This window comes from Ursus maritimus, unplaced genomic scaffold, assembly GCF_017311325.1.
Source record: "Ursus maritimus isolate PB19 unplaced genomic scaffold, ASM1731132v1 scaffold_3, whole genome shotgun sequence".
Classification (NCBI taxonomy): Eukaryota; Metazoa; Chordata; class Mammalia; order Carnivora; family Ursidae; genus Ursus; species Ursus maritimus.
The window spans coordinates 56,925,987-56,944,050 of record NW_024425563.1 but is presented as its reverse complement, the minus strand read 5'-3'; the positions used below and the strand labels follow the sequence as shown (position 1 = coordinate 56,944,050).

Genomic DNA, 18,064 nt, shown 5'->3' with positions numbered 1-18,064 from the left:
AATGATTTTATTAGCCAGAAATTTTGTGTTTATACGATAAATACCAAAATGTTTTATAACCTGTGGGGAAAACATCTAGATGATTAACTTTTTCAGTTTTTAGCAAAATCACTGTGTTCTAAGCACGCCCCCATTTTTATGTTGCCAACTGTTCTTTCCTGGACTTCTAATGCTTAATATTTTCGTGCTTTTATCAAGCCTCTCTCTATTTTACTGTCAAATGCCACAGCACTACTCCTAAATTTAACATGTGCAGTAAATGAGCCCCGTTTCGCGAGGGAATGGTGTGCTTATACAATGGCTGGAACTCTTTCTACTACTGCCACCTAGTGGTTCTTCTCCCCAGGTCTAATTTCCAGAAGTGTCTAGAAATTGCATGTAGGCAGAATCCAATAGCTAAAGATTCCCACGTGAAAATCATAAAAGTTTTATTTCACACTGTACTAAAGTAACCCTGTTTAATATATCCAGGGAAGGATAGAGAACAGACTTTACCCCTAGATGTAAAACTCTCACGACTTCTAGTTGAAGGTTTTTAAAAATGTACCTACACGCAGATGCGTAGAGCATGTGACGTCCGCAACCCTGGGAGCTCTTCCACCTGCGCTTGCCTCCCACCTCCAGCCACCCTGAGAGACAGCGTGATTCATTAGCTGTCCCGGCACCTGAGCGAAGGAAGTCAGAGGCACGTGCGTCTGGCCAGAGGTAGACACGATGCAAGATCAGTGCCTGCTCAGCTCTGCTCCTGCTGAGATCTGAAGCGGCTACTGGCGTTTCCGTGCTCGGAACTATGTGCAAAGGTTTTAAGTGGAGAAAGAAAACTATATTAGGTCCGTGTACTGCGCCTTTGCCCATCTCCACACAGCACCCGTGTGACCTTTGAGACTGGAAGAAGAGAACCAAGTGAACAAATCCTTTAATAAAGCACAGCATCAAGACCTGGACAAAGGGGGATTCTGGGCGGCTCAGTCAGTTAAGCGTCTGCCTCAGCTCAGCTCATGATCCCGGGGTCCTGGGGATGGAGCCCCACATCGGGCTCTCTGCTTGGTAGGGAGGCTGCTTCGCCCTCTCCCTCTGCCTGAAGCTCCCCCCCCCAACACTTGTGTTCTCTCTTTCTCTCTGTGTGTCAAATAAATAAATAAAAATTAAAAAAAAAAAAAAAGACCTCCACAGAGCTGCTATCTTGCTCTTCCTTTACTAATAAACTTATGGACATGTTAAAACTTTCCTCATTGGTGGTAGATTTGGGTCAACACTATGTCCCCGGCACCTCGCACAGTTCTTAGTATATAGTAAAGCACTCGGAAAGTATTTGTTGAATGAATGAATTTCGCAAATGGGAAATAAGTGCTGCTCAGAATAACTGAGATTAGTGAGGCCACTGGTTTGGTCTATGAAGCAGAGTTTTACATGTTCTTACATTTCATATTAATTCTGTGATTTCCTATCTTTTATCAAGTGATAAATGAAACCAGTTTTGAAATCTGACATCTTAATTTGGATTCTTTCTTTGCAGCTCTCCACCAAAACCCTTTGTGCCAATATAACCTGTACCGTTTATATATAATCTACCACCTTCCAGAAGTACAATTTCTTGACCGAAAACGTAAGGATACCTCTTGCAGAGAAATATTTGAAAGGCAGTCTTATAACTCATTAGTTCAAAAATGCTAAAAGTCTTTGAAAATAATTCTCTTTGTAAGCGACAGTTTTTCAGTGATTTATTTTTGAAATTTTTGCTCTGTGAAATTTGCCCTAGTTTAGGAATTCATGTCTCTTGGTCACTGAATTGAAAAGGCCGTCTAACTGAGTGTGAGAATAGGTCTCCTCGTCCTGATTTTGACATGACTGTGTTGAATGCCACATCATCTATTCCTGCCATTTTAGTGTTTTATTTCAAAAATGAGAGAATTGGACTAAATCTCTTAAGGCTTAAGTTCTAAAAATTGTATTCTTTAAAATTCTGTAAAAATATATATATTAAAACTTATATATTCAATGATAACTTCTTCATGAATGCATCTTAAACATTGTAGATAAACTAGTATGTCTGATTAATATAAGCGACAAAGATACACTTAAATGTTACACTTTACATTCGGGGGGAGCCTCTTTTACCTCCAGGTGTATCCCCCATCTGTCTACCTACCTTTCTATCTCTATAGGTTTGAACATTCTTAATTATTAATTACTAACTTCCTAATGAAGATATATAAAAACTACATTTATTCTTGTTATTCCTCACAGTCCTGAGGAAATGAAGGAATGTATCATGGTTGTGATTTCAACCAGCCATGGTGATATGTTAGAAAGTGTTTGGGATGCATTAGGAATATCTGTGCCTTGCGACATGAGTGGCGTATATTGAGCATCTGGAAGATTATGGAAATAACTGTGATTGCCCTTCACGGTTTTGACAGGGTGTACACATATAACATAGTTCGGATGGACACATTATTGAAAGTTTTCCATTGTATTCTGAATGACTCTGCATCTCTATAATGCTACACAATAACATTACTATTTGCATTTGTCAGAAGTTACAGCAGAAGAAAGAAGAACAATGATTACCATTTTTAACCATGAAAGGACTCATGTTGTTCAATCAATAGCATTCAGAGGAAGAGTAGATGCCTCGTGGAATCCTAGAGCACCATTTAAGCAAAAGCCAGCCCAGAGAGTACCTCCAGGTATTTTGAAAAAAGAAGAAAAATGAAATTGAAATTCCTCAGACTTTGGCTAATTTGATTATGAGACTAACAACTGCAATTTATAATAAGTGAAGCACCTACATAGTGAAATGAATATTTTCCAATTTTATTAGTCTAAGTAAAGCAATATGCAATTTTATCTTCATTTGTGTGTATTAAGTGAAGTAATGTGATAACAATGAGGTATTACCTTGAAGTTCTTACTTCAGTATCTAGTGCAGTATAAAAAGCTCAGTAAATAAGCTGTGATTGTTACTATTACCACTATCACTGGACAATTTCACCGATTAAAGCTATAAGTTGTTGATAATATGGAAAAAAAATAAGAAATAAAGATCATCTGCAATTCCTTCACCCAGAAATAATCACTGTTAATGTTTTGGTTGGATTCATATACACAGTCATTATATACAAGTATAACTTGAATGTCTTCAGAATATTTCATTTGTTGGAATTTAATTTCTTATATGTAACAGAAATCCAACTTCAATGACTTAAGGAAGTAGAGATTTTTCCCACACAGCAAAAAGTACAAAGGTAGGGTGTTCAGTGTTAATGCAAAGTTCAATGATATCATCAGTGTTCAAGAGCATATCTTCTTTTGTTCCACTCTTAGTGTGCTTTTTGGTTACAAGGTGGCTGTTACAACACCAGGCATCACAAGAGGTCCAAAAAAAAGTGCAAAGACAAAAAACTTTTCCTCACGACACTTTGCCCAAGAGACAAACAGGTTTGCAAAAAATAAACCAAAAAAGAATTTCTAGAAATGAAGGAAAAAAATGTTAAATCGGGAAATCATCTTGAAGAAATTACCCAGAATGCAGCATAAAGAAAGCAAGAAATAGAAAATATTAATTAGCTATTGAGATAAGGAGACATTAGAAACAGAAGGTCCAATATCAGCTTATTTTTCCTGCAAGGAAAAAAATAGAGACATTTCACAGAGGGTGATGTTTGAACTGATAATGACTGAGGATTTTTGATAAGCTATGAATCCTTAGATATCCAAAGACATAAATAACGTACCATGATGACAAAAATCCACACCAAAGACAAAAATGATCTAAAAATTAGAATGAAAATGGACATTATCTATAAAATAATAATTTATACATTCACAACAAACTCCCCAACTGCAATTATGAAGTCAGAATGCAGCGATCCAAGACCTTTAAAATGCTGAGGAAAAGTAATTATCAACCAAAAATTCTACAACTAGCTAAGTTAGTAAAAAATGAGCAAGAGATTAAAAAAAAAAAGATGGCAAAATCAAGACTTTCCCCTCAACTTTTTAATGTGAAATTTTCCTAATACGGGAAAATTTGGAAGAATCTTAGATACCTACATATGCCCATGTATAATATAATTATTAATATTCTGTCATTTTCACCCTTCATATATGAGGCTTTGCCTTTTATTCATGAAGGACCTCCTCAGAAGTTTCTAGTTACATCTGATTGGTCATCACCAAACTCTGTAAGCTGGAAAACATCAAAATACCACTGAACCATTTAAATGTTTCACTGGTAGACATCATGGCTCTTCATTCCTAAATAATTTAGCCTATAAGTTTAAAAATAAGGACACTCTCTTATATGCCCATAATGCCACCATCATACCTAAAAAAAATACTTTGTGTACTCATACTCGTTAATATATAATAATACATATTCAAAGTTTCCCAATTGTTCCAAGATGGTTGCTGTAGCTGCTTTCTCAAACCAGAAATCAGTCAAGGTTCATAATTACATTTGGTTGTTATGGACCTTTACTCTTTTTAAATGTAAAGTAGATTTCTACATTTGTTTCCATGACTTTCTTAGGGACGAGGCCAGTTACATTGTAGAATGCATCAATTTGTATGATTGTTTCCACGAGGTGTCATTGAACTTGTTCCTTTAGCAGCTTGATGTCCCAGAGACTGGGAGAAATGTCTGTAGGACATGTTCTGGATGCAGAAGTGTGTAGTGTAGCACCCTGGTTCTCAAAGTGTGGTCCCCAGACCAGCACAGCGGCATCACTTAAGAACTCGTTACAAATGCAAATTCTTGCCCCCAAAGAGATCTACTAAATTAGAAACTCAAGGATGGGACCCAGAAAGCTGTGTTTTAACAAGACTTGCAGGTGATCCTGATACATACACCAGTTAAAGAACCACCAGTGTAGAGGCGAGAGCACAAGCTTTGGGATCAGATTCCCGTAGGGTTGAACACCAGCTGTGTTAGTAATTAGAAGTTTTACGAATCTGGACATTGATTTGCTTCAGCTTTCCGACTCTTAAAAATAGGGACCATATCTTCCTCTGGGTGTGATGACACTTATATGGAAACATTGCAACATCTGATCTGCCACATATCAAGCGCATGATAAACTGAGCTGCTCTATTAGCCTTGACCTTGGTTTTTCTTTCACTTCCTGTTAAGATGCGCAAACTGAATATTATCGGATTAGTGCGAGTGAGCCATGCTGTGCTAGGAAATGAATCTCTGGATAGAATATCTCCACTCTTAAAAATAGCTCACACAATAGCAAGCAATGTAAGACCACCCCATCTGTTATTCAGTGCTACAGCTGTTACAGGTGTGAGGAGGACCGCCGATCACGACGTTTAGCACTTTTCTTTGGTGCAACCAGACTGCTGAAAAAACTATTAGCATTTTATTCTCTTTACTGCTTTTCCATATTAAGCCTCCAAAAACAAAATCAGAGGAAGAAAGAATAGGGAGAGTGTTTTATTGCATTTGAGAGTTGTTCTTCTTAATTCATAGCTATGCTGACTATAGCACTCCTAAAAATTGGCATGACTCTAATCTACTCATATCCTACAAAATGCCAATATATCATAGCAACTACATAGTATTTTTAGTCCCATACTTTAGTTTGGCTTACTTTAGCTTATCTTAATAGCTGACCATGTAAAATGAAACTAATAAAACCCACTATGTAAGTTTTTAAAATAATCTTACAGTTTTATAGTTTCTGCATTTGCTTTGATATAAATCTCATCTTGCTGTGACATGAACATTTGGGATTCTGAATACTTTAACTGGAAAGAAACCATACTTAAAACTGTTCATAAGGCAATTTTAGCACCGCATTTTGATTTCATTATCTTTAATTTTAAATTGGGAATGAAACCAATTATATTGCAATAGCTTTAGAAGCAAAGGCCAACTCAGAGTTTCTTCAAAGCCCAGCTATCCATATTTGTCGAATAGATATGAGTAAAACACATGCACCTGTTTCCACTAATGTCTTTGGTGCTTATTGCATGATAACCAATGACCTCAGAATCAAAATGCTGTGGGCTTTTATATGGCTTTAAAGAAGGAGGTATTTGCAGATTTCCAACCAGCTACCTAAGTGGGGAAAGACATTAAGGCCGATTAAAAGAAATGAAAATATCAATAAAATTTTTAAATGTCTCCTAGTGGTCCAAGTAAAACTGCTGGGTTTCTGTGATATTTGCTCTTCTCCCCTAAACAAGACAGAACTCCTGGTGCTGAGACCAGGCTGGGAGATGATGATGTCTCAGAGCCTGGGCCTAGCAGCTGAAGCATGTGTGGAGGAAGAGTGAAGAAGAAAACCAAAAAGAAAATCAGGTAGACTGTTTAAAAACTGGTAGTTCACCACAGTGAGTGAATCCAGATATAAGGCAAGAGGACAAAATCCAGAGAAAAGTAAAAACGGAAAGTTTTTTTTCCCTAAATGTTTATTTATGTATTTGAGAGAGAGTGAGGGCAGGAGTGGGAGGGGCAGAGGGAGAGAGAGAGAAAATCTCAAGCAGACTTTGCGCAGAGCACAGGGTCTAATGTGGGGCTCGATCTCATGACCCTGAGATCATGACCTGAGCCAAAACCAAGAGTTAGATGCTTAACTGATTCCGCCACCCAGGCACCCCCAAAATTAAAAGTTTTGAGCTGGGGGATCGAAGGCTTGGGAAACCAGGCTTTAAAGACATCCCTGATTCTGGGTAGCAGGAACACCAGGCATACCCCGGGAAGCAAATGCCAAGTGCTCTTTGTGCATGAAGCCTCAGAGAGGTACCAAAAGCCAGTGTGAGATCTGGAGATTGTTTGGAAATTAAGAAAACTGCAGAGTCAGAAGAATTCGTGAAGGCAAAAATCAGCAGTCTGCAGAGCTTACTGTGGAAGCCAGGCCGGCACCATTTACACGGAAAACAATTACTGGGGGCCGCTGGCGTTGTGCCTTGGAGTGTCCTGGGCCAAAGAAATAAACTAAAACTGGGGCGGCTGGGTGGCTCAATCAGTTAGCATCCCAACTCTTGATCTCATCTCAGGTCTTGATCTCAGGGTCGTGAGTGCAAGCCCTGTGTTGGGCTCCACACTGGGTGTGGAACCTACTTAAAAAAAAAAAGAAAGGAAGAAACTAAAACCACTTTCTTAGGGAGACATCATAAGGAAAAATACATTCCAGAGAGATTAAGAATCTATGTAAATGAATTGAAAAGTACTGAAAAAAAAACTTTTATAATTCTGAGAAGAAGGCCAATCAAAGCTTTACATAAAACCCAGGGCTATAAAAATGAAATGTCAACAGATTTAAACTACGTATAAATGAAAACCATTGTATGATATAGGAACAAAATTAAAAGACATAATAGAACGAAATCTTTGCAATATATACAATAGGCGAAGTTAAAACTTCCATTATATTAAAGTGTTTCTATAAATCAATTTGTAAACTCCAAATTAAAAAATTGACAAACGCTGTGGACAAAACATTTAGAGATGGAAATAAACGCGATGTCTAATGATCAGCCTTACTAGTGAGCAAATAAATGCAAAATAAAACAATGAGATATTATTTTCATGCTGCAGATACATAAAAGTTGAAAAGGTTAATAAAGGTTAATAATTAAGGGAGAAAAAGCACAACTTACACATTATTGATAATAGTGTAAACTAGTTCAACTTTCTTGGAAGACTAGATAGCAATATGGCAGCATCCACCAATATATAAAACGTGCAAATCATTCAACATAGCAATTAAATTTGAAGTCTCTTTTACAGAAGCATTTGCACATATGAACAAAGATTTGCATATAAAGCTGTTCATTGAAACATTTTGTGCAATGGAAAAAATAGCGAAAACATTCTGGTCCTTCATAGAATATTAAGTTATGGCACATTCATACAATATGAACTGTTGTACTTGAGAATTATTCTATGATATATTGAGTATAAAAGATACATCATGGAGTAATGTAATGCAGAGTACTAAGAAAATTGGAACTGGGTATATGTATGTGTGTGAGTACACATGTGTGTGTACATAGGAGGCTGGAAACATACATACAAAACTCTTAATAGTGATACCTCTGATAAGAGGAATGAGAAAGCTCAAGAGAAATTTCGCTTTCTACTATTTTCCTGTTTGTATTCATTATAAGCAAAAGGTGCAGTTTGTAAATTAAAAAATGTAGGAGGGGCGCCTATCTGGCTCAGTTGAAAGAGCATGGGACACTTGATCTTGGGGTCGTGAGTTCAAGCCCCACGATGGGCGTAGAGATTACTTAAAAACAAATAAATAAATAAATAAATTCTAAAAAAAAATGTAGGAAAAGAGTCTAGGGAGATCAGAAAGGGAATGGGAGCCTTGGGTTACCCACTTGTGAAGGGAATGATGCCATGAATTCTTCTAAGGCAGAGGCTGTGTGCTCCCTGCGGCTCGTGGATTAGCAGGACTCATGTTGTGGGCTTTGGTGGCCCAGCAGGTGCTGGTAAGTTCCATGTCTAGCCTGGCACTAGGCCTTTGGAGAGGAATGAACAAAGCAATGACGGTCTCTGGAAGATACCATAAGAAATCCCGGCTTTGAGGACTAGCCTTTGAGCTCCCAAAGCTAGGAAAGGTAGAGATTCTTGTGATCTAGGATTTGTTTATTCGATTCCTTTGAAGTTAATGCCAAGAATCCAAATGGTTTAAATTGCCCTAAATATTCTCCTCATTCGGTCTGTTAGTCCATTTATAGATGTGTGTGTCTATCTGAAAAAAAAAAGAAAAAAAGGTTTGGTTTCTGCATGAGACCCAATACCTTAATTACAAAAATCCCCACTTGGATTCTGCTGGTAACTTAACTGATTAAGCATTCTGTTCTCAGAGTTTTGAGATCTGTATTGAATTAAAGAATTTGCCTCAAAACCCAAGGCAAACCCGAGGCACTATATCTACGAGAAAAGTTCAGTTTGAGTTTAGGTATCAAGGCATTTTTGAAGGATTAAACTAGTCATCTAAAAAACCACTCAAAAAGCAGAGAATTGTGCTCTAGACTTTTCCTTTATAGCATTGTTCCATTGTTTTTAAATGCCGAATAAACGTTTGAAAAATACTAATTTAGAAATTTTTTTTTTAGATTTTGCATTTGCGAATAATGTAGACAAGTAAGTGATTTTTAACCTTACTTTTATTATCCAATTATTTCCTGATTATGTTGACTTTAAATCATCTTCATTTCCCAAAATAGAGTTTAATGAGTTAAAAAATGACTAACTTCAATAGATGGAAGAATTGCTGTCTTTCTATGATAAATAAGCTCAATCATATTTGATATCCTTAGGGTTTTAGTATTATTATTATAACCAGAAAAAAATGAAAGGCTGATTCAATGCATAAAAAATAAAACCCAAGACTTATTAGCAAATTACAAATGTTTAATATTTCTCTAAATAAGTTCAGTGAGAGCAGTTATGTACATTAACATTTTATATTCCCTGGAATTTACATTTTCAAAAGCAAATACTTCATTAAACTACGGAAAACATTTCAAATTCATGAACATTGATGAACTTTAGAATCATCATTCTTTTGAAATTTGGTATTTTTTTTCTTTGGATTCAGGGTTGAAAAATATTATCCCCAAGCACATTTATAAAATAATAGCATAATGTAGAGAAATCATAACTTTCTAACACAATGTACTTAAGATACTAATATGCATACGACATCTACAAATATTTTAATCATTTCATTTAACACTGGTTTCAAATCATAAACACATTAATGTGTGAGGCTTAAACTGGAATAGCTGATCCCACATATGCTCAAAAACTGAATTTTAAAAAAATAAATAATATATATAATAAGAATAGCATTCCTTATTCTGAAAATCATTTGTCAGTAGAGGCCCAAAGTTATTTGTTAGTGGTACTAGGCTATAAATAGCATGGAAAAATATGGCATTTGTTTGTTTAAATTAAAATTTCACTGTGGCTTAATGGATTTTTTTTCCTGACATAATTGCCATTTTTGCAGAACTGTGTTCAATGACCCAGAAGATGCTGTGTTTGTAAGGTCCATGAAGAGATCAGCTATGGCTATTACGTCCTTGAACTGGGACACAGTTCCAACACGAGAGGAAAAATACCTCGACGAGAAAGGCAGAGAACCTGCTCAAATGCTCACAGTGACACTGAGATAACCCCTAGTATTTCTAGAAATCCTAGTGGATTTCTGTTGTTTATTAAACCTCTCTGTGATTAAGCATGTTATATACTTGTTATATTATTTGAAACATGTAAACATAAGCAGAAACACCAATAATATAATCCCTACACATTTTATGTTTCTGTGAAAGTGAAACATGTATACAGAAATGTACACGAATCATTAAGTGTTCAGCTCAACCAATTTTCAAACATGAACGTGTTCATGTAACAGCAGTCCTTGATGGAGAAAGAGACTATTACCAGCATGTGAACGGCTTCTTCATTCCTATTACCAGTCCTATTCCCTATTAGTAGCCACCCTTTAAGAGGAATCACTGTTATGAATTCTAAACCATAAACTAATCATGTCTGTCTTTGAAAGGCATGTAAACAGAATCAGAGAAGCTGAATTATCATGTGTCTGGCTTCTCTTACTCAATACTGTAAAATGCACCCGTGTTGTTGCTAGAGGCGATAGTGCTATCGTTCTCACTGCTGTATGGTATTCCATTGTACGATGATACCGCAATTTATTTATTCAGCCTATTGTCCTTGCATGTTGCCTTTGAAGGCGTTTGCCAGGTGCGGGTGCAGACTAATGATGTGAGCTTGGCCTAGCTGGAAGCCTGCTGCTAGAGGAAAAAGAAACCAGAAAAGCTTTTAGCAGTTGCCTGGTGCTGAGAGACAAAATGCCTTGCTGGTTTTCCCCAGCTGAGCTGAAGAGCTAGATCAGAAACTTGTAAGAAGCAGAGTGACGTTTCCTCCTGTCTGATGGTGCTCAGACCACCACCACAGCGTAACACAGACGGGATAGAGACACACTGGACAAGCGGGGCTGAAATCAAACAGACAAGGGACGGAAACCCTAGAGGGAACAGTGAACTGTCCCTGAGAATCTGTAACCTTCTTTCACCTGTGGGCACTTAAGATTCTGTACAAAGCCAGGGTCTGAAGATTCAGGTATGGTTCCTGTCAGAGGTAGAGAAAAGGCAGAGATTCGGGCATCGATGTGGATGAGTGGCTCGAGACAAAAGTGATAGTGCGTGGCCTCCAAGATTTGGCCACAGAAAGGATCGAAATGTTCTCTTGTTCTCTCTTCTGGATCACTCATTCTGCAAGAAGCCTGCTACCATGTCATGAGGACATTGAGGCGGTCCTCTGGAGAGGCTCATCGGTGAGGAACGGAGGCCACTTTCCAGAAAGCCAGTGAGGGACAAAGGCCTGTTGCCACAACCGTATGTGGGAGCTGGCTTACCAGCAGATCCTCCAGATCTCATCAGACCTAAGATGACTGAACTTCTGGCCAAAAGCTGCTCTGCACCGTCCCGAGAAACCCCAAGCCAGAATCACCCAGTTAAGCTGCTCCTTTTTCTGGCCTGCAAAAATTATATGAGATAATGCTTATTGATGCTTCAAGCTGATACATTTTGGGGTCATTTCTTACACAGCAATAGATAATGGATAGAATAACTCAGTATAATCTGTGGTGCTAGAAGTACTTGTGGTAGGTAAGGAGGCTTTGTGGAGTCTTTGCAAAGTCAAAGAAAGTCACGGTACAGTCTCAAAAGGATCTTGAATAAGGCCATACTACCTTCAGCAGAGAACTGGTCATTGTTGGAATGGCTACTGCATCCGTCCTAGTACTGAGAGCCTGACCCACGAACAAGTAACTTTGACCAGTTACTCATCACGAGCTGAGTACTATCAGCCCCACCAAGCAATAGTGTTGGGTAGGCAGAGCAGCAACCTAGTTCATGATGGAAATGGTACATTTGGGATCAGATTTAAGCTGCTGGCCCGTAAGTTGCATAAGCAATATTAATTTTGAATTAGATTGCAATAAATTAGATATTATAATATCCAGGTTAACAACTAAAAGAATTGTAAAAGAACGTGTAGCCTGATATTTTATTTTGAATCCCACAATCACTAAAAAGGATGAAGAAATTATTCCAATTACAAAACTATAGCTAGCAAATTTTATATAATCTCCTTTTTAAAGAACTAATGGAAATATGCGTCCTTTGTATGAAGAAAAAGATTTGCTTTAAAATGCACTTCTCAGTATTTTATATTCAGTAATGAAGGGCTACTGAGTGGCTGTGATTTGCAAATACTATATTAAATACCGTTTGGGGAGAAACACAAAATAGAAGAAATGATCCTTACTGAAGTGACCTAAATCTCTACAAAATGGAACATACAATTGAGAGGGTGTTTTAAATTCTTTGTTTTAAGCAACAGAGAATCACTGAAGCTGACTCAAGTGAAAGTATATTTCAGAACCTTCAGGAGCTCTCATGACCAGGAAACCGAAAACACTGATTTACAGATCTATATAGGGGAGCGGCTAAAAGCTGGGGCTCTGGAATTGGACCTAGCTTAGCTCTTCACTTACTAGTTGTCACTTGGACGAGTTAGCTAACTTCTCTAAGCTTTCATTTCCTCTTATTTAAAATCGTCATCATAGTTAACTCATAAAATTTCAAGAATTAAGTTAGACGACGGATGTGAAGTGTTAGGTGGGGCAGCTTTCTTGAAGTCAGCGCTTGAGAGATGTCAGCTAATACTGTTGTTCTCATCCCCAGAGCGGCTGTGCCCTTTAGGAACTATACATGATGTCACAGAATGAACATTCGTGTCCCCGCCCCCAAAAACCTGATATTGAAATCTAACCTTCAACATGATGGTATCTGGAGGTGGGGCTTTTGGGACGTAATTAGGTCATGAGAGTAGAGCCCTCACGAAGGGGATTAATGCCTTTTTAAGAGGCCACAGAGCTGGCTACCCTCTTTCCACCATGTGAGGACAGAGCAAGAAGATGGTCCTCTGTAGACAGGAAGAGGGTCTTCACCAAAAACTCGACCATGATCTCACCTAGCCTCCAGAACTATGAGAAGTACATGTTTATTATTTAAGCCACTCTAGTTCATGAATTTGTTAGCTGCCCAATATAAGATACCTAGCGTATTAGTCAGGATTCTCCACAAAAACTCAACTGATAGAGTATATGCATAGAAAGAGAGAGTGATTTATTTTAAGGAATTGGCTCATGCCATTTTGGGGGCTGGCAAATACTAAACTTGTAAGGCAGGCCAAGGCAGATTGGAAATTAAAGAATGAGTTGATGTTGCAGTCTTGAGTCCGAAATCTGCAGGGCAGGCCAGCAAGCTGGCAGACCTTTGTTGGGATTTATTTTGGTCTGCAGCGTTGGTGCTTCCATGTTGTCAGTTTCTTTGGCATCATGACTGGGATATATGAGGCGCAAAAAAAACCAAAACCAAAACCAAAAACCCCTCAGAGAGCAAACGAAATGTCATTGCCTGGATCCTGAGGTCACAGGCAGTCTGCCTCTTTTTCCATCTTACAGAGTCATCTTCTCTTTGTTTGATACATAATGTCCAGGGATTGTAGTTTTACTTAGCAGAAGGAATAGAGAAAAGTATGTCTATTCTGCTTCCCAGCGGCAGAAGTGTTCAGATTATTTTTTTAAGGATTTTATTTATTGAGAGCGAGAGCACAAGCTGGTGGGAGGGGCAAAGGGAGAGGGAGAAGACTCCTCCCTGCTGAGCAGGGAGCCCACGCAGGGCTGGATCCCAGCACTGCGAGATCACGACCTGAGCCGAGGGCAGACGCTTAAGTGAGCCACCCAGGAGCCCCAAGAGAAGTTTCTTGATAGCATATTGAAAATAATTCAACATGGCTAAAACCAAAATGAACCGGATGACCACCTATTTTGATGGTATTATAATGGAAACATCTATTTGAGATTATGTATGACGAAGGAAGGGATTCTAATCAGAACCAACCTCATTGTCTCTTAAACTCCGTTTTCCGACCACCTCTTCCCCGAAATATATCGGTGGGAAACTGAAATGTTGACGCGCCTTACCCCTGAAGTCCTCTTCATGCACTGGCGGTTACAGAGGTAACCCGATTCCTGTCCGCATTCCCTTCAACGAAGGAAAGAAGTTCCTCTCCATTGCCACACCTCTCGGTTTTCCTATTTCCTCCTGCTTTTTCATAACCCTCTATGGTATCTGAAGACAGGCATCATAATCATAACACAAAACGGCGGTAACACGAATAAAAAAAAAAAAGCACTGAAAAACCAGATAACGCACATAAAAACACTGGTGGGAGAGGGCAGCCTAGGAGGACGATCTTACTCGGCAAAGAGGAACGTCTCTCAGCGCGTGGATGAGGTACCTTGACCGGTGAGGAGGCTTGTACGCCTGACACGTCCAGGTGCAGTGTGTCTGCTGACTTCCTGCCCGGCCGAGCCGTCCCACTGCGCATGCTCACGCGGGCCGGCGTGCCAGAGGGCCTGCGGGAGCGGTGGTGTGGGGCCGGGGCAAAAGTCGCTGAGTGGAAGGAAGAGGAGAACCAGGGAAACAGAAGAACAGCATCGTGACGTGAGGTGGGAATCGCAGTCATTTTGATTCGCGACTGTACACACGAGAATACTTCTTTCGTTCACTAGTATTTGCTGAATTCCCTAAAATGATATTTGCCATCCCTCGACAGCAATAAACGAGGAAACAAGATGTGGAGTTGGTTATATCAGTAGGCACGATTTATTTTACAATCATCACAAGAAACTCTGAAACACAGTGCCGTCTTCGGCGATCGGGCCCTAGCTCCGCTTCCGCACCGCATATGCTAAAACCTGGGGCCAGCACATTCTAAACGTGACAGTCATAAATCAGCTTCTGGGCAGGAAGGGGCCCATGTAAAGCTGACAGGAAGAAAAAAGCCTTTCAAGTGGAATACGGCCCGTGAATTGTTTTTATAACGGGGGACACACTAAGGTTAGCCATTATTTCATCAGAAATTTCATGAAACATCCTTTTCAGTGCACATGCTGAGAGAACCGTGGCTATGCCTTAGTTCTGACATTTCTGAAGGTACAGATACTGTAGATAAAACGTCACTGCAGGAACTGTATCAAGTTCAGACAGCTCAGGATCATTTTTCTATAAAACTACAATGAGCTGGACTGTGACAGAGCCTGTAACATACAACTTTTCTTCATTTCACTGCATCTAAATTAGTAGGACTTCACTATTATAAATGCTATTTATATGCATCTTATTCACATATAAGTTATGATTCGTTTAACTACCCATCTCGGTGGCTAGAAAATTCTTCTTTCCTGAAAATCTCTCTCCTACACCTGTTCTGCTTGCCCCTTTGTTCCCCAGAGCCTACATTTCTTCTTTAAGGAAATTTCTTCTGCTTTGAGAACAATTGCTAGGAAGCTGGCTTCAGGGAATTAAAACGTTTCTGTGATACTCTGAAATACAAATTTTTCCCTTGGAGGATCTGTCCAGTTACAGTAGAGAAATCACTAGGAGCTCAGGGCATGGCAGACGGAGCTTTGCTTGAAGGCATCTATTCTAGGAAACACGGAATCCTGCCCCAGTGCCATGCGGGTGTCGCGAGGCAGTGAGGACTCAGTTGCATGAACTCGCCGGCTAGCTGCCGGGGCACGGCGGGTCCGCGCTGCCACCTGCTCCGGCCTCACTCCTCAGACTCCTGCGGACCAGCAGGGGCACCCTGTAAGCCGTCCAGCCCGGCGCCACTCCGAGAACATTCTTTCTCCCCTTCCACAGACGCCTTAGGGTGACAATCCCCTTGGGAGATTTCTGCCTCGGCCTCCAGCTGCTCTTCACTAACACAATTAGAATTGACATCACGTCTGCCATCTGATAAAAAGAAAAAAGAAAAAAAAAAGGTCATTTCGTTGCTCCTACCGTGTGTCAGTCTCTCTTCTGAAGGCTTTCCGTGTATTAAGTTACTGCATCCCCGCAAGAGCCCCGTGAGGTAAATCGTGATTTTTACAAATGGGGAAACTGAGAAGAGAAGGCTTTGGCAACTTCCTTCACAGCCAGTGCACAGCAGAACCAGGATGTGGACGCAGGCCTCTGGCTCCGCAGCCAGGCTTTGAAATCGAAATGCTTGTCTGGGACCTGCCTTCGAAGACAGCTTTGCCACCAACGAGCTGGAGGTCTTTGGGTAGGTAGCGGGCTGCGCAGGGTGGTTTCCTTAAGTGTAAAGTGGGGGATCACAAAGCCTAGCCCAGCTGCTGGAGAATCAAGGTGCTGTGACATTTAGAAGAGTGTGCGGCACCTGCTGCTGCTGACCAACCGGAATTCCCACTCTCCTGACAACCTTACTGTCTCCCTCACTTGGTAGCAGGACCAGCTGTTAGCCTCTGTCCACAACACGCAGGATACGAAAGTTCAGTCCGGACAACAGGAGAAGGCATGGCAGTCAGAAAGCCTGACGAGTCTCTTATAAATTTATTTATACACATTAAATTTTGTACAAATCGTTCAATCCTACTCCTAGTTGTTTCTCAAGCAGGTGGTAAAGGCAATGCAGTCTTCTGAGGGGTGGAGGTTGAAGTGTTTTGTATCAGTCAGCAGGGCAACTTTTTCTAACTAGATCATGCCTCAGAACATACGATATATTCTCAGGGGTGGGGCGCAGGAGTGGAGGTGGTTTCCACTATAGTCTGTGAATCACTGCTGAAGCGACTCACTGTTTCTGATGAAAATGAGTCATATACCTCATGAGGGAGGGAGAGACAAAGTACCATGGAATTCAGTGCCCAGATACTGAGAGACACCTAATCTGTACATTAGAGCTGCAATCTAATCTGTAATTTATAAATTTACTCTGTAATTTCACCTACAGCTTTGTACTTTAATTTAAAAAATTAAAGGTTCCCAACCTTAAAATCTTCGGGTAGTCATTAGGGGAAATTTAATGACTTCCTTAGTCAAAGACCTTAACATCCCTTGTGAGCCGAGTACAAGTGAACACTCATTTAGAGTCCCATCGTTGCAGTGCATTCTCGTGAGTCAGAATGTAGAATACGCAATAAACTATATTCCTTAGAATTCTATACCTGTCTGTTTTCCAGGAACTTCTAGGCTAATCATATTCTATACGTTATCCCAACAACCCCAAATAGGGACACATTTAAATGTGATTCTTATTATTGGTCAACTCCAAGTTTCCTTGGCCCCCAGAGAACACCCATTTCCTTGGTGCCTGTCTTAGTATCATTAATAATATCATTCCTCTGCCCAATGAGAAGCAGTATGAGCTCGCTTTTTATATACATACTGTTTTCCTCTTCATTCTTTTCTTTGGCAGCTTCCAATTGTTGTTTTTCATAAATGTCCTTTAGATACTTACAGATTTTCTTGTGGGCAAACCAGTGTGTTTTCTGGCAGGTTTGATCACAATATATAACCTGAAAACAATTGTAGGTTTACTTCATTTCAAGAGCTGTGATTGCATGATAGTCCAACTATGACATTAAACCAAGAACTATTGTGAAAAGGTTGTTTCTTATGCTTTCCTTTATTTTTACTTAAGATTTATTTATTTTAAGAGAGAGAGAGCAGGGGTGGTGGTGGGCAGAGGAAGACAGAGTCCCAAGCTGATTCCACACTGAGTGTGGAGCCCAACTCAGGGCTTGATTCTGTGATCCTGAGATGACAACCTGAGCCGAAACCAAGAGTCGGATGCCCAACCGAATGCGCCACCCAGGCGCCCCTATGCTTTCTTTTAAAACCATGGTGGGCACTAATTTATATTTGTAATGTTTAGCTTATCCTTTATGACAATAGATATATATTAAACAGTCTACCAAAGACTCTAACAAATGATTTATGAAGAACCTACCATGTGTCAGGATTGTACAGTGACAAGGAAGATATAGTTGTCTCAGAGGAAACTAAGGTTGAGAAAGAGCTGGACAGAGCAGCATGGAGCGAGGCAGATACCCAACGACATGATTCACATCCTAGTACAGGTCGTAACAGCAACAGGACCACAGAGGAAGCAGTGACTCACTCTATATGAAGGGAGTCAGTCAACAGAGAAATGGGA

The 18,064-nt window shown here is 39.8% G+C and overlaps 2 protein-coding genes across 3 annotated transcripts in view; one reads left to right on the top strand and one right to left on the bottom strand.

Annotated features, from left to right (window-relative positions):
* LRRC72 (leucine rich repeat containing 72) overlaps positions 1–13,055 on the top strand; it is a 36,307-nt gene extending 23,252 nt beyond the window's left edge. Inside the window, exons 6-9 of the mRNA XM_008686531.2 lie at positions 1,517–1,606; positions 2,538–2,690; positions 9,085–9,112; positions 9,984–13,055. Coding sequence (XP_008684753.1) covers positions 1,517–1,606; positions 2,538–2,690; positions 9,085–9,112; positions 9,984–10,149 — 437 coding nt within the window. The 3' untranslated portion in view covers positions 10,150–13,055. The remainder of the gene's footprint in view (positions 1–1,516; positions 1,607–2,537; positions 2,691–9,084; positions 9,113–9,983) is intronic.
* A 1,650-nt stretch (positions 13,056–14,705) lies between these two features.
* The window catches only part of ANKMY2 (ankyrin repeat and MYND domain containing 2), a 37,366-nt gene continuing 34,007 nt past the window's right edge, over positions 14,706–18,064 (bottom strand). Inside the window, exons 9-10 of one of the 2 annotated variants that reach the window (XM_008686361.2) lie at positions 17,366–17,423; positions 14,706–15,864 (exon numbers count right to left, since the gene is read on the bottom strand). In XM_008686361.2, the coding sequence (XP_008684583.1) occupies positions 15,680–15,864; positions 17,366–17,423 (243 nt within the window). In that variant the 3' untranslated portion in view covers positions 14,706–15,679. Of the gene's footprint in view, positions 15,865–17,293; positions 17,424–18,064 lie in introns of both variants that reach the window. The other variant, XM_008686359.2, reaches the window with a different exon arrangement.